The sequence below is a fragment of the Pyrus communis genome, chromosome 8 (genome assembly GCF_963583255.1).
Source record: "Pyrus communis chromosome 8, drPyrComm1.1, whole genome shotgun sequence".
Taxonomy (NCBI): domain Eukaryota; kingdom Viridiplantae; phylum Streptophyta; class Magnoliopsida; order Rosales; family Rosaceae; genus Pyrus; species Pyrus communis.
The window spans coordinates 2,440,914-2,454,579 of record NC_084810.1 but is presented as its reverse complement, the minus strand read 5'-3'; the positions used below and the strand labels follow the sequence as shown (position 1 = coordinate 2,454,579).

Genomic DNA, 13,666 nt, shown 5'->3' with positions numbered 1-13,666 from the left:
AAGGATAGGGTTCTGGGAGTGCATCATCTGCCTTACGTTGGGCATTGTTTCCTCTATTGCCTCATCATAGTATACGTGTTACTTCGAAAAGATCATAGGAAGATCATGCAAATATATATAATTAGGAATCTAGGGTTGTTATTACATTTGGCTTTGCAAGTAGGGGACAAGTATCAAGAGAATCAAAGCGTTAAATGTAAGTACGTCCGAAAAATTTAGTTTTTAGCCCAGAAACAGTTTTTCTGCTCCAACATTTTTGGCCTAAAATTTTAGACTAGAATTATTAAAGAATGAACTTAGACTATTTCTTTCTTAAATTAAATTTAAAAAAAAAAAAATATGTAGACTATCGTAAATTAATTTTATGAACATTTTAATCTAAAAATATTTAAATTCTGATAAATATTGAAAAATCACTAAATTTTTCACAAAGCAAGCCTTCCAACTTTCACAGAAACCCATGCCAACTAAATTGCAGTTTTCTTGAAACTTTGCAATGATTTTATCCCACAAAACCTTCTTATTTTGATTTGTGCCAACTACACCATCTCCGCTAACAGAAACCCATGCCAAGCATAAAGCAACATCTTCCTTACAGGTCCAATTACGACCTCTAATATGCTCTCTTGCCATGTTGAACAATTTGGAAATGGAAAGAAATGGTAGAAAGATAAATTGGAAGAATTGTAGGAGAAAATTGAGTTTTGTGTGGATGTTTGAACAAAGACATATGTATTTATAGAGTTTTTGGGTGAATTTTGAGTTAAATAATTTTTTTTATTTATTTTAGCCGTTGGATTTAAATTTGGGCCGTTAGATCTTTTTTTTTTTTACCGTTAGATTTGATTATATTCAATCTCAGCCGTTGGATTCAATGTATTTTAAAATAACATATTCTTAAAAAATGAAATTTGAATCTGGACCGTTGGATCAACCAACGGTCCTTAAAGCTCAGCCCTTGGATTAAAATTATAGCCGTTGGGATGATGATGTTGGCCGACACACACAGCTGACAACGGGGCCCACCCCCAGTCGGGAAAGCCTTACAAGTGGGGAATTTGGGGGGGGTATTTGGCCCAGCTTTGGCATTTGGCTTTTAGCCCAATGTTTTAGCATGGGTTGGGTGGTGTTTGGGAGGGGAATAAATGGGGAAATTTGGCTTTTAGCCCATCATTGGAGTTGGTCTTAAGGTTTGAACCTCAATGTAGGATCCTGGACCCCATAACTTAGGGTTTTCAACTAAAATTTAAAGGTTTTGGTACTCAAGCATACCAAATTTTTTTAGAGACAGCTTTGGTGGTTTACTTGGGCTTTGGTCCTTCGATTTTATCATATTTCCAACCCGGTGATAGTGGAGTTTCTACGAAAGTAACTCTCTCCTCTTGATTCAAGCAGTGACATAGAATGCACGAGATGCTTCCCCTCTAAGTCTCATTACTGAGGACATTAAAATGTGGGTTCATTCTCTTGATGGTGCGCATGTTTCACATGTCCGACTTTCTGCTAATTTAGTTGCTCATAGATTAGCTAAATTTACTTTGTATCTTGATTCGATTGAACATTAGTTTGAGGAGCCCTCGGATATTATCCATGATTCCATCTTAGATGATTGTATAACTTTTTGAGTTTGAATAAAATCACTATCATTTCTCTTGAAAAAAAAAAAAAATAGAGTAAACTATTTATAAATAAAAAAAAAAAAAAAAAAAAAATCTTTTAGGATGGTACTATTCACACACCTATTTTCACTTCCTACGCACTCATGTTAATTTTTTGTCATCGATCTTCTTCAATTCATTTGATCCGACAACTGAAAATTAAGAGGGTGTGCAAAAAGTAAAAATTAAGATGTGAATAGCACTACCCTTCTTTTAAAGCAAAATACTAGCCACCCAACAAACCCATGCAAAACCCTTGTTACTATTGTTCACTTTTTGTGTAGTGATCCCCGCACAACACTCACGACTCACCCCTCCAAACCATCAAGAACCTAAGTTCATTCTCTTCAACACTCAATTTTGTTGAACTGATACAAAATTTTGAAGAATGAATGACTAAGAAGTCATTTGGAGAAACCCAAAAGCGGGTATGCAAACAATTTTTTAGATTGAATTGTGATTTTCCGTTATTGACAAACTAAATATTTGAGAAATGCTCGGAAAACTAAGAGTAAATTGGAGCAATGATCCTTTAACTTTAACTCAATTGGAGCAATGATCTCTCAACTAAAAATTCATTACTATTAGTCCCTCAACTCATCAAAACGTGTAGCTATGGTCCCTCAACTAAAAATTCATTATCATTGGTCCCTCAACTTTAACCCAATTGGAGCAATGATCCATCAACTTTAACCCAATTGTAGTAACGGTCCTTCCAACATAACTCATTTTGACAAAATTTTGACGAAATTGACGAAAATGATCATAGTTACACGTTTTGATGAGTTGAGGGACCCCAATTGTCACAATAGTCATTCCAACACAACTTATTGTGACAAAATTCTAACGAAGTTGACGAAAAGGATCATAGCTACACATTTTCATGAGATGAAGGACCAATGATAATGGATTTTTAATTAAGGGACCATTACTCTATTTTGATTAAAGTGATAGACAATTACTACAATTTACTCGAAAACTAAGACCGAATGCGTAGGCAAATGGCTCGGCAAATCAACTAGAGAGTTTGGCCAAGTCCACTGAACATCCCAAGGAATGTTCGGCCAACCAGAGGGAACACTGGGCCTTGACGAGTTCAAGTAATGCTCGGTTATCTGCTGCATTTTGTTATTACACTTTCGGATCATTGCTTTGTAGAACCAGCTGGAGCTCTTTAGTGCAAGCAATCCACAACTCTACAAAGCCTTTCATTACAAAGAGTTGTTTTTTTAACTATGCTACGAAGTTGAGTATTTTTTTCGTTTGAATTGTGGGGTGCAAAAACAGAATTACTGGTTCAGATTTATTTGGGCGGGTAATTTGTAAACTGCAGCACTTTTTATTGGAAACTTTGATAAGTGACTTGAGTATAATTTCAGTCAAGGATATGCTAAAATACTCTTAATTAACTCCATGTGTATATGTTGAAGCTCATTTTATATAAGTTAGCAAACAAAACCCTTTATCCATAACGACAAACTCCTCTTAGCTACCACATATCAGAACAAAATTTCATCATAAAAGTAACATAACAATGCAATAAACTTCGACGACCAAAAAAAAAAAAAAAAAAGAAGAGGAACAACCAAAAGGAGAAAAAACAAATTAAACTCCTAAACCTTAAATAATCTCAACTTGAACTCCATCCCTTCTCTTGATAGCCCTAATATTACTTCTTTATTCAGTTTGCTTCTTCATTGAAGTATTTATTCAAATCACGTTTTGGGGCTTTCTTAGGATCAACTCCATCTTGAGGAGGGCAATACTTTTTTGGAGCTGGCGGGCATGACGCATCTTCTGGTCGCATTAATATAATCTACTTTCTTTAGTTGTTGTGGTTGACTTCTTGATAACTGAAACAAACTAACACAAGGCCAATTGAAGACGTCTAAAGGCAAGTACTCACGTAAACTTAAAGGTGAGTGTGTTTAGAATAGAAAGACCTATGTTTATACTACTGTGCTGTGTTAGTTTCCTTTCCTAAAAACAAAGGAACTCCCCAGTAGGCTAAGAAACATTTAATCCTACAAAGAAAGGGAGAGATGCTAAGCAATATACCTTTTTTTACCTCCTTTCCCGGTGGAGGAAGGAGAAGAAGGCAGGCGTGTCATTACTATTACAAACTGGAAATTCAATATAATTTGGATGTACTAATCAGACTTGTAAGGATAGCTGGCTTGAAGATAAATCTCTCGTTTATTGTTGTCGCAACGTAACATACGAACTTTTATTTATGAAAGGAAAAGCTCTGCACCCCTTCCCCCCCTAGAGGTGGCAACCAGTGCAGATAGAGCAGCTATGGAGTTCCTCCATTTGAGTAGAGTCCCTCAATCTTCTGAAGCTCAAATGATGATCTCTCCTCTGCTGGCGAAGACGAGCCATCTGGGATGTGCTGGTGCTTGCAAAGTCGATGAGAGTGCATAAACTAATTGAGGAATGGGATTCCAAAGTTGCAAAGAGAAATGTGGCCTTTAATTTGTATGTATTATCTCCAAGTGAATGGCATCTATCTGCTTAAGTTCACTTATTTTTTTGTTTACAATCCAATCAATTCAAAATTCAAAATTTCTTTGATAGTCTCGTTTCCTTGCTTAAAACCTTATATTGAGATGTTCTTAATGTATGTGCTCAAATGATAAAGTTGTCAGAGATCGAGCATGGTAGAGAGTTTTCAACCCTTCTGCAACTGCTAACTTCTGTAATCAGGTGCTTAAACAACATTTTCTGCGGTCTGTTTCGTTTTGAATACTCCGTATCGCCTAAAGTCTTATAGACAGAAGTGGCGCAGCATGATATTGTTGTATAAATTTTGTAGCAACAAATCAATGGAGTCGATTTTAAGAACAGGGCCAAAGGTGGTTACAAATTGCTTTTGATAATAATTTTGATTTTGCAGGTGTAAAAGCTATATTATCAGCCATAGACAGGATACTTAGTTCAACCGGAACTCAAGAAATAGACGAATGTGAACCTGCTCTTGAAGCACTGGGTCAAATACGGTCATGTAAGTACGCCTGTACCTTCTCTAGGCTTGGCAAATGGTTTTTATAGCATGAAAATATCTACCTATCATCATCAGAGTTTATATTTATACCTGGTTTTTTGGGATGATCTTAGCAATTCAAGGAGCAAAGTTTCTATTGTCAAGTTCACCACCAGCTGCAAGACATGTTATCTATGCTGCCCTTGATAGGCAAGGACGTGGTGAACAACTGGTTAGTAAATCTGCCTTTTCGCTTTATTGCTTTACGTTCTCCAGCCCTCTTTTTCTATGCAAATTTTTTATGTTCGATATCATGTTTTAATTTGCCAATTTGATTGAAACCGAAAAGCTACTCCTATATCAAAGGGTGGGTGGGTGGGGGTGGGTGTGTGTATGTCTTTAGTATGTAGCTAACCCTGTACTATAAGATCCAATATTAAAATGCTGTCACAGTAATGATTAGAACACTCATTAATCTTGGTCGTAGAAAGAGATACGGTGGTATAAGACAATCTACTTATTTAACTCCCCATTTTAGCTACTAATTAGTCTCCGTCTTTGTCTATTTGTAATGAAAGTACATGCAAGGAATACATGTGCACTAGCCGGCAATCACATCTGTATGAATGGTCATGGTCATGAAATGTTTACAGTATACGTCGAATGTGAACAAAAAAGGAGGTAGTCTAGGTGGATTGACCTTCAAGCAAAATCAATACACTCCAGTTGCCCAATATGTAAGCTTGGGAAAGGGATGGTCTCCAAGTTGAATTGGAAGGCTTTCGCTTGCCAAATATTATTTCCATGTCAATCACTCAATTGTACGATTACACAAAATGGAAGTTTTAGTATCAAATTGTCAACTTATACTGGAATTGTATCGCTTCTTAGGCCGATGGTTAGTATTTCAGGCTAGTAATTGATGTTTTTTGTCAGCTCATCTGGTATTTTTCACTTGATTAGACAAGCCTCGTGTATTTTGGTGCTTTTAAATTTGGTTGTCGGATTGTTTTTCGAGTTACTGTTGCCTGATTTGATTACATGTCAACTGACTCTGCTGCCTTCGTAAATCAGTGCAGAATGTTTTGTCTTCTTCATCTTGATTGGTATATGGCCATGTTACTCAAGCATGTCTTGGAGAATAAGTTTAATATTTGTCATGCTTTCCTTAAAGTTTACTGCCCTGAAAGAGGACTTGTTTGGAGTGCAGTCGATCATCACTACTGAGACTGTCTCTGAAGCATCTCCGTCTTCTCTATTAGAGTACTTTTTTAACAGCCCTCCTGAATTGGAGGGTAACCGTGCTAAGCAGCTGGCCTGTAGGGTAAGCATTTTTACCGCAATTTTTTCGTTTCTGAGTGAATTCATACTAGCTATATAATTTAGGTTGGTTTGTGCTTTGCAATCCTAGCATTTCGGTTTAGTTGCTCGTGATTAAGCAAGTGGAAGTCCTAAATGTATTTATGCCTGCTCGAGTTATATTGTAGTTTTTGTAGGTTTTTTATAATTGATTGTTAATCCAGGAATGTCTTGGTCCGATGATTATCTCTCAATTTTTTATGCATGGATCAACTGTACCAGAGCTTATTAAGAATCTCACTACTTGTCTGAAGAAGAAAGATGATGATGTAGCCAAAATTATCTTGGAAGCACTGAGAAAGGTATGACTCATGAATACGGTTGGTTCTTTTGCTATTAAATTTACTGAGAATATCCCTTGTTGGGTTCTTTGCTGTTTTTTTTCGTTTGTAACTATTAGTTTATGGTTAAAATTGATGCTCCGCTTGCTATATTGTTTTGGTAGCAAGTCACTTTTATGTGAATACCATGGCAGCACCAGTATCGGTCTACGGTTGGGAGAATATGATCTTGGTCGGGATTGATTCTCGGTTAACTAGGCAATTTGACCGGTTTATCAGATCTACCGTCTCTTAGAAGTTTGATACAATAGTGGAAAACATATACGTTACGATGACATTAGAAGGAGTGGTTGAGGATGCTTGACGAAATAGAGTTTTTGGTAAAACTATACGTTCATTGGATATTAATTTATGTTTATATATTTTTTTAGTTTGTTGGCCTTTTTTTTTTTATAAAATTTGTTCCTAGGTTACGCATTGGAACGCAGAAAGCCGCACAGTGGAGCAAGTGGCTTTTGAAGTTTATGGCCTTGTTCCTCCTACAGGTTGTGAGGTCGAGTTTATGGTGATGGGGTGGGACTATACCAATCCCCAGCGCCCAAATATACACCGTGGTTCCATCGGAGTCGCTCATTAGGATTGATGTTGCCGCAGCTACGAGCTCTGAATCTGTAAGTATTAATTATTATGTTTAAAGGTTAAGGTTTTTTTTTTTTTGTAGTTCGTAAGTAATTTTCGAGTTCCATGGCATGCAGCCTTGCCATTGTGTTTTAGTTCATCCTTGCCCCAGTATACATAGTGTGGTACTTGATTCATCCTCAACAGAATCCCTGCAATTGATGACAAACATTTAAATCAATTACATTTCATTACTATATATATATATACACACACACACACACACACAAATAATTTTACCCCATAAGTCCCTTTCAATGGCGTGATCATATAACGTTGCCCGATGTAGTACATGCACAATAATGAATGCCTGATATAAACGCTGAGGATAGCCGCCGTCAATATTATCGATCCGACTAACGCTGACATCAATGGCAATACTGCATGACATGGAACTTGAAAATTAATTACACAGTACACCAAAAAAAAAAAAAAAAAACCTTAACTGCACCAAAAAAAGAAAAAACTTAACCTTTAGACATAATAATTTAATAATTACTATTCAAATCCAAAACCCGTAGATGCCGCAACGTCAATCCTAGTCAGCGACTCCGATGAAACCGCGGCGTGTATATTTGGGAGTGAGGACTGGTATAGTCCGACCCCATCATGACCTCACAACCTGTAGAAGGAAAAAGGCCATAAACTTGAAAAGCCACTTGCTCCACTGTGCGGCCTTTTGCGTCCCAATGCGTAACCTTGGAGTAAATTTTATAAAGAAAAAAAAAAGGTCAACAAACTAAAAAAAGAAATACAAACATAAATTAATATCCAATGGAAGCAAAGTTTTACCAAAAACTCTATTTCGTCGAGTATCCTCAACCACTCCATGTAGCGTCCTACGATCGTGATGTATATGTTTTCCACTATTGTATGGAACTTTTGAGACAGACGGCAGATCTGATAAACCGGTCAAATTGTCTGGTCAACCGAGACTGATAACACCATTTTGACAGACGCAGAATTTGCACATGCTTTCAAAGATTGTACAAGAGTAGCATATCGTTGAAGGGAATCTGTGCCTCGCCGGCGAAATTTGTTATGAAGACCGTAAAAGAATGATGATTTAGATGTATAGGTAAATGTGATTTAGTTTGATCAGAATTGTAAGAATAGCTATCATGATTAATGCGAGAAATGAAGGAGCAGTTGATATCTATTTTGAGATGGTTTAGTTACAACATGTTTAGTAAACAAAATACCTTTTAGGAGTACCGATGAGTTGACTTCTCATATGGAGCATCGTAGGTTAAGACACTGTCACATTTGCGTCTTCACTGAAATTGTATCTCCATTATGTTATATCATTAGTTACGACACCGTCACTTTTGCGTCTTCAGTATTATCGCACAACTGGTGAACGCTGGAGCAGTTGGTGATGGCAGTAGGCAAAGAAAAAGAAAAAACATGGGTAGCAATGCAATTAATGGATTATATATTGCCAAACGCATAAATTACAAAATTTGACCATTAAAAAATAAGTGATACGACATGGGAGGTAAAACACGTATTCTTTGCTAGTGTACACAGCAAGGTGCTGGTTGATACAACTTTATAGCTTGAAAGTTACATCTTCCAAGATTCAATTTCTATGTTCATGGTTCATGGCTGTTTACACGGCTATGAAGCTCCAGCATCTCTTGATGGTTTGGGTCGACGGAGAGAGCCGCTCGACAGTCTCGCAAAGCACCCATGACATCTCCAACGTGCTCATGGAATGCCGCCCGTAAGTGCAGAAGGTGGAGGTCGGCTTTGAATGCAATTGCCCTTGATAGTTCTGCAATGGCCTCTGCTTCTTTGTGGCTATCCATTAACACTGTTCCCATCCAGAAAACGAAATTTCCGTTTCATACAATTTGAAATGAAACTTTGATGATGATAATGTATGAGTGTTGAAGAACAAATGAAAAATCAAACCTGCAGCTCTATATCTGTAAGGGTACACCCGAAGCGGATCTAAGCGGGTCACCATCTCCAGATCAGTCTTTGTGAGTTCGCGATCACAATATTCGGACCTCTTCTCATAGGCAGATGCATTGTTCCGGGCCTTCTCAATCAGTTTGGTCATTTCCTCGTATGCAGCAGGCTTATCATTTCTGAGAAAATGAACCCGAGCAAGGCCTTGGTGCGCTCGCGTATGCCTGATCTTAAGAGCATTTATGTAGCAATCAGCTGCCAAGTCTAACTTCGCGCAGTCAACATAAACACTTCCAAGGTTGTTGAGCGCCTGGTAAATGAAAAATTGAAGGATCCATAGAAAGGTTAGAACATGCTGAAACTAGCAGTCCATCCCCGCAGCAATTCAGGCTACAAAGATTTCCATGATTTGGTTAAAAAATACGTACTTGACCTTTACGCAGCCTGTCCGATGGGCACTTCAAGGCATCTTCGAGGAGAGATACAACAGTTGATGAAGAGGATTGATCTTGGCTAGAGTCTGCCAGTGCATAGGCTTTCAAAAAGAAGGCCTCAAAGGATCGTTTAATTTTGATGGATTCCTCTGCTTTCTGGAGCCCTTCATCACAATGTCCTGTATCGTATAAGATCCACCCCTCATAAACCAACTTTTCATGATCGCTGGATGCATGCTGACGAGCTAACTGTAAACTTTGCATTGCTGCCTCGGGACAGTTCAACCTGATCAAGTGGAGACATGAGATTTCTACTGACATTTTCAACAGCAGGAAATAGTGCCACCAAAAGAATCATAGGGAAAAGTGCATGGGACCAAAGGCAGGTTTTCAGAACCTTTAAATTTTTCAATGGAAAAATCGGATCTTTAAATTGTGATTCATTGAATTTGGCATCGCCACATTATACATAGTCAAATAATTTTTCTGTTAAACATGAATAAATCCGCTACAGAATAACCGACAAATATTTTGACATCATCCCCAAAAAGGTTGGTATCAAAACATACCTGAGAAGAAGCAATGACTGTCTGAAATACAGAACGCCTTTTGCTGCATCAGATTCAAGCATCTGGTAAATAACCGAGAGAGATCCAATATCATCCACTGAAGACCAACGATCATACAATTGCAGCCAACAATCTGCCGTTGTCCAATTTTCTACATGCTCACGCACAAGTGTCCGAAGTTGGGATGCTGCCACCCGTCCCTCAAACATCCTATAATTCGGGGAGAGAGTAAGAATTGCTTGAACATCACAAATGGCTGATTTATAGTCCTCAAGAGCAAGATAGAAACAGAACCGGAGTTCCAAGCATTCTAACGCAAGTTTAAACCCCAGAACACGATTAATTTCTGCAAGTGCAGCTTGAACATTCTGTTTTCTCATTAATGTAGCCGCACGATACATGTAAGGGTAAGTAAGAGTTGGATCCAGCTCAGATGCCTTCTCAAGGTCTTCCCATCTCTTATCACCTTCACAGTACAAGGACCTCTCCTGATACATCCATCCAAGTGGCGTAACAGCGCCGATTACAGAGCTCAGCTTTTCATATGACCAAAGTTTATGGCCCTTAATGTAACTCAATCTAGCTAATCCTGCAACTGAATATATATGGCCTGCATTTAGAGCTTCTTCAAAAAGGCTCTTAGCTTCGTCATACTCTTTTCTCAAGAGCCTCAGGCATCCCAACTGATGGAATGCCAGCATTCTTTGTCTATCATTTTCAGAAAACTCTACCAACCGTTCCAGGAAACAAGCTGTTTTATCTGACTGTCGATCAAGGTTCATACAAACTTCACTTAATAAACAATATAGCGAAAACGAGGCTTGCCCAACCATGATTGATCTCTGTTGTCTATCAGCATGCCTGAATATATCCACCACTCGGTTGTCATTCAAACAATCAGGAAGATTATTTAAGAAAACTTGTAAGCATGACGCAGCAAGGACAGGACAGTTCTCTTCAAGAGCATACTCCATGAGTTCTACCGCATCTTCTCTATTAGACACCAGGGATGCAAGTTTGCGGTCGCAAGCATCTTTAAGCTTTTCGCAACAAAATTTATTTGCAAAAGCTAATATTTCCAACAAAAGATGAGTAGGGACTTCATTCAAACTGCCAGTTATACTGAACTCATTGATTGTCCTCATACCTGATGCACTGATATTGTTTTCCGACAAATCTATGTCCTCCCGAAATGATTCCGAGAAACACCCATTGAGCATGGCATGAAATGGAGCAGAAAGGCTTGATATTTTCTGCCTATCACAATCTACCCTCTCATCTTGAATTCTAAAACTGACATTTCTTGATATTTCGTTCCCATTCATCGAAATATTCTCATTGGTACTACTCACAGTTGCATCAATAGGAAGCTGAGTCAAAATATCCACCGGCCCAAATTCTTGCGCACATTTATCACAACTGGCAAGCAAGTCAGAAATATGCTCTTCCCCTTGCTTCTCATACTTCAACCATGCTCCAAATATGAGCTTCTCATGAATGGAGCTAGCTTTCTGCCAAGCTGCACGAAGGCTTCTTCGCATCAGCTTGACTTCTCCGAGGCCCCTAAAGACCTGAAATTGTAACAAGTAAAGATTCGACTGTCCCTGCGGAGGACATAACTCAAGTTCTTCATGAATTTGAGCTAAAACTTCGACATAATCAATTGGTTTATAGAACGGGAGTATTGGCGGCTCGGGGACTTTGATTAGAGATTCTCTACAGAATTTGCACATCCACACCAAATTATAAGATCAAAATCCAAACTGTGAATTGGGAAGTAAGTATCATCCACAATTATTGAATCCCAAGCATAAAGGAAGAATGACTTACATAGAAGAAGAGGAGGAGTTTGATGGCAGCTTGGAAAGCTTCCCTCTTTCCACCTGGAGCCATGACTGTGGATTGTGGGCACTAAGCTGTGGTTCTTTACCAGACTCAGAGGGAAAGAAAGTCCTCATGGGGCATAAGACTCTAAGCAAATCCCAGATCTCCAACTTACCCAGATGGGTTTCTCTCTCTAAAAACTCAGAGTTCAAGTTTCTCTCTCTAAAAATTCAATGTTCAAGTTTCTCTCTCTAAAAATTCAAAGTTCAAGCACAACAGAGATTGTGGAAAAGAGAACAAAAACCCAGAACGCTTCCAAGTGATCCCAATTCACTTGGCTGACAGATTTCCCACCAAGAACCTAAATTCTAAATTACAAAAAATTCAAAAATTAGAAACAGACAAACAGTAATAATGTCTGATTTGGACCTATTTCAACAATTTCAACAAACACAAATTCTGGGTTTCTTTAATTCACAAAATATATATATCAAATTTCTCTTCTTCTTTTTTTCAGTTTACAACAAAAATTAGTACTTTCCTCTCCTCTCAATGTACGAAACCAGATAAAAGAAAAAATCCAGAAAAGAACAAGCACCCATCAAAAAGTTAAACAAGATCTCTACCAAAAACGTGGCCAAATCAAATTAGCCCCCACCCAATCCCCTTCATAAAATGCCAAAAAACACCATAAGCAACCAAGTGAAAGAGGAAAGAGAAAGAGACCCACTTCACTTCTGGCTTGAATTTTTGCAGAGAAGTTTGTCACAGATTACAACGAGCTGAGAGAGGAGCTTCAGAGAGGCATGGGACCGACCAGTTACCAAGAGAAAGGAATCCAAATGGAAAAAAATGGCCACTTTCACTTTTTTTTGCCTTCTTTTTTGCTTGTTAAAAGAGAAAGTCTTTTCCTTTTATTTTTTTCTTTCTTTCTTTCTTCTCTTACGGATCAGGTTCCTCTCCTGCCTTAAAAAACTGAGGCTGCTGAGCAGCCAATCGAGGTTGTTGAAATTTGATTTAACAAGTACAAATAAAGAATTATCTAAAGTTATAATAATTATAGCCGGTACATCAAATTTCAACAGTTATGATTGCTTGCTCAGCAGACACAGTTTTTAAGGATCAGAAGAGGATCCTGATCCTTCTCTCACTTCTCTTCCTTAAAGACCGGAAATAATATAATGACCAAAGTTGGATTTTGGTCTCGGCGAAGTGTCACTTTAATTCATATGCAATTTTAATTTTGTAAATTTGAAGAAAAATATATAACTCAATCACAATATTATTAGTGAAATTAGCACGTGAGAAGCAACGTGTGTTGTATTTTTCACCTATCTTTAAACAATGGTGCTATTTACTAATTTATTTTTACTTTTAACACAATTAGTTTAATTTTCAGAGATTAAATCGAATGGATTAAGCAGAATAAAAATAAATCCAATGAATTAAACAAGTTTAAGTGACAAAAATTATTAGTATAAGACGTAAAGAGATACATATGAATAGCAATACTCATGCTCAAAAAGTGTAAGATGTAAAAAAATACGAGTGGATAGCAATACTCATGTCACTCTCGAGAACTAATCACAGGCAACTAAACTATTTTTCTGAAAACCAACAATTAGTAAATTATGCAAGTTAAATCGCAACCATAAAACTACTGCGAGCAAATTCACTAAAATTACGAGTAAAGTCATGATATGGCGTGCTAATTATACAGATTGTTTGTTGGGGCTGCAAAAACTAATGGGAACCCAATAAACAAAAGATGTTTATAATTACACACCATTTAGAGGGAAGATATGGCCAAGTTGGACCATATGCAGGCATATACCACGTCATTTTGGCGTGTGGAGAAGCCTAACCCTATCATTTTGGCAGATTTGTTTGGTTTATGTTACATCAATAATTAGGGGTTGGGTTGAGTCAATCTAACTCCGTCCATACTCAACCCGAATTCAAA

General features: G+C 37.7%; 1 protein-coding gene across 1 annotated transcript; it reads right to left on the bottom strand.

The window, feature by feature from the left end:
• Window positions 1-8,377: 8,377 nt before the first annotated feature.
• On the bottom strand, window positions 8,378-12,638 carry LOC137742090 (ETO1-like protein 1). The gene is made up of 5 exons (XM_068481836.1): window positions 11,710-12,638; window positions 9,880-11,595; window positions 9,305-9,596; window positions 8,877-9,186; window positions 8,378-8,775 (listed from the first exon to the last, which is right to left on the bottom strand). The coding sequence occupies exons 1-5, from the start codon at window positions 11,835-11,837 to the stop codon at window positions 8,555-8,557; spliced, it is 2,667 nt and encodes an 888-aa protein (XP_068337937.1). The 5' UTR covers window positions 11,838-12,638; the 3' UTR covers window positions 8,378-8,554.
• Window positions 12,639-13,666: the final 1,028 nt, after the last annotated feature.

Bases quoted from the DNA above. Each gene is read 5' to 3' on its own strand.
- LOC137742090 (XM_068481836.1), bottom strand. From the start codon at position 11,837: ATGAGGACTTTCTTTCCCTCTGAGTCTGGTAAAGAACCACAGCTTAGT. The intron at 11,596-11,709 runs GTAAGTCATTCT...CAAATTCTGTAG, and splicing joins AACTCCTCCTCTTCTTCTAT to AGAATCTCTAATCAAAGTCC. The intron at 8,776-8,876 runs GTTTGATTTTTC...GGATGGGAACAG, and splicing joins TTACAGATATAGAGCTGCAG to TGTTAATGGATAGCCACAAA.